Below are 985 nucleotides of genomic sequence, written 5' to 3'. Positions count from 1 at the left end.
CACGCCCTCGCTACCCGTCCTCCCCTCCCCTCCCCTCCCAGTAATAATGATGATATCCGAAATGAGTCTGCCTTGTGCACACAGTAACATTTCTGTGAGAAACCTTTGATCTTCTTCACGACTCTATAATGCTGGCCTACAAACGTCTCCCCACCGTGTTATTTCAAAGGTCTGTTTAAGGCAGTGGCTCAAGTTACACTGGGTTTGTTTTCTCTCAATGTTCATCTGCTCTGTGTATTTTGCAGAAAAAGGTGCTAAGTAATTGCGGCCTGCGGTACATGGGTTAAGATCTGTTTTGAGTAAAAATGTGTGAAATGAGTGAAAGAAAACGTAGGCTGTGGAAGAGTTGACATTACAAGATTTTTCCTTTTTTTCTCGGATTTCAGAATCTAGTTTGAAGGATATGAGGAAAAGGGACAACTCGGAGAGTAAGAGGTGGGTGAAATTTCCTTTTTGAATCGTTTACAATTTTTGCTTGAGGTGCTTTCATAAATTGGACATGCAGTTACTGATGTGTGATACACTGGAATTATGATTACATAGTTGTCTGTCCATCTGTCTGTCTGTCTGTCTGTCTGTCTGTCCATCCATCCGTTCGTCCATTCATTCATTCATCCATCTGTCTGTCCATCAGCCTGTACGTCAGTCCATCCATCTGTTCATCTGTTCACTCATCCATCTGTCTGTCCATCCGTTCATCCATCCATCTGTCCCTCCGTCCGTTCATCCGTCCGTCTGTTTGTCTGTCCGTCTGTCTGTCTGTCTGTCCGAGGACTCTTTGTTTTTTTGTACTCCTTTATAAAAAGAACACTGTTGGAATGAGCTGATTGTGCCACACTGGAATCAGAATTTCTTTAGTGTATATTACGTATATTTTAAAGGAATTCGGCAGATGATGGTTTTAGCCAAGAGCCTTCTTGCAGATGGAGCTTTCTTTTTCTATGTACTTTTTGCAAGCCAAGTTTCTTTTTCTATGTACTTTTTG

General features: G+C 42.0%; 1 protein-coding gene across 1 annotated transcript in view; it reads left to right on the top strand.

Annotated features, from left to right (window-relative positions):
• Positions 1–420, top strand: part of LOC106013827 — a gene marked incomplete at its 3' end in the record, with an annotated part of 4,331 nt that extends 3,911 nt beyond the window's left edge. Inside the window, 1 exon segment of the mRNA XM_013090546.2 lies at positions 387–420. Coding sequence (XP_012946000.1) covers positions 387–420 — 34 coding nt within the window.
• Positions 421–985: the final 565 nt, after the last annotated feature.

This window comes from Aplysia californica, unplaced genomic scaffold (genome assembly GCF_000002075.1).
Source record: "Aplysia californica isolate F4 #8 unplaced genomic scaffold, AplCal3.0 scaffold01332, whole genome shotgun sequence".
Lineage (NCBI taxonomy): Eukaryota > Metazoa > Mollusca > Gastropoda > Aplysiida > Aplysiidae > Aplysia > Aplysia californica.
This window is presented reverse-complemented; position numbering and strand designations above follow the sequence as displayed.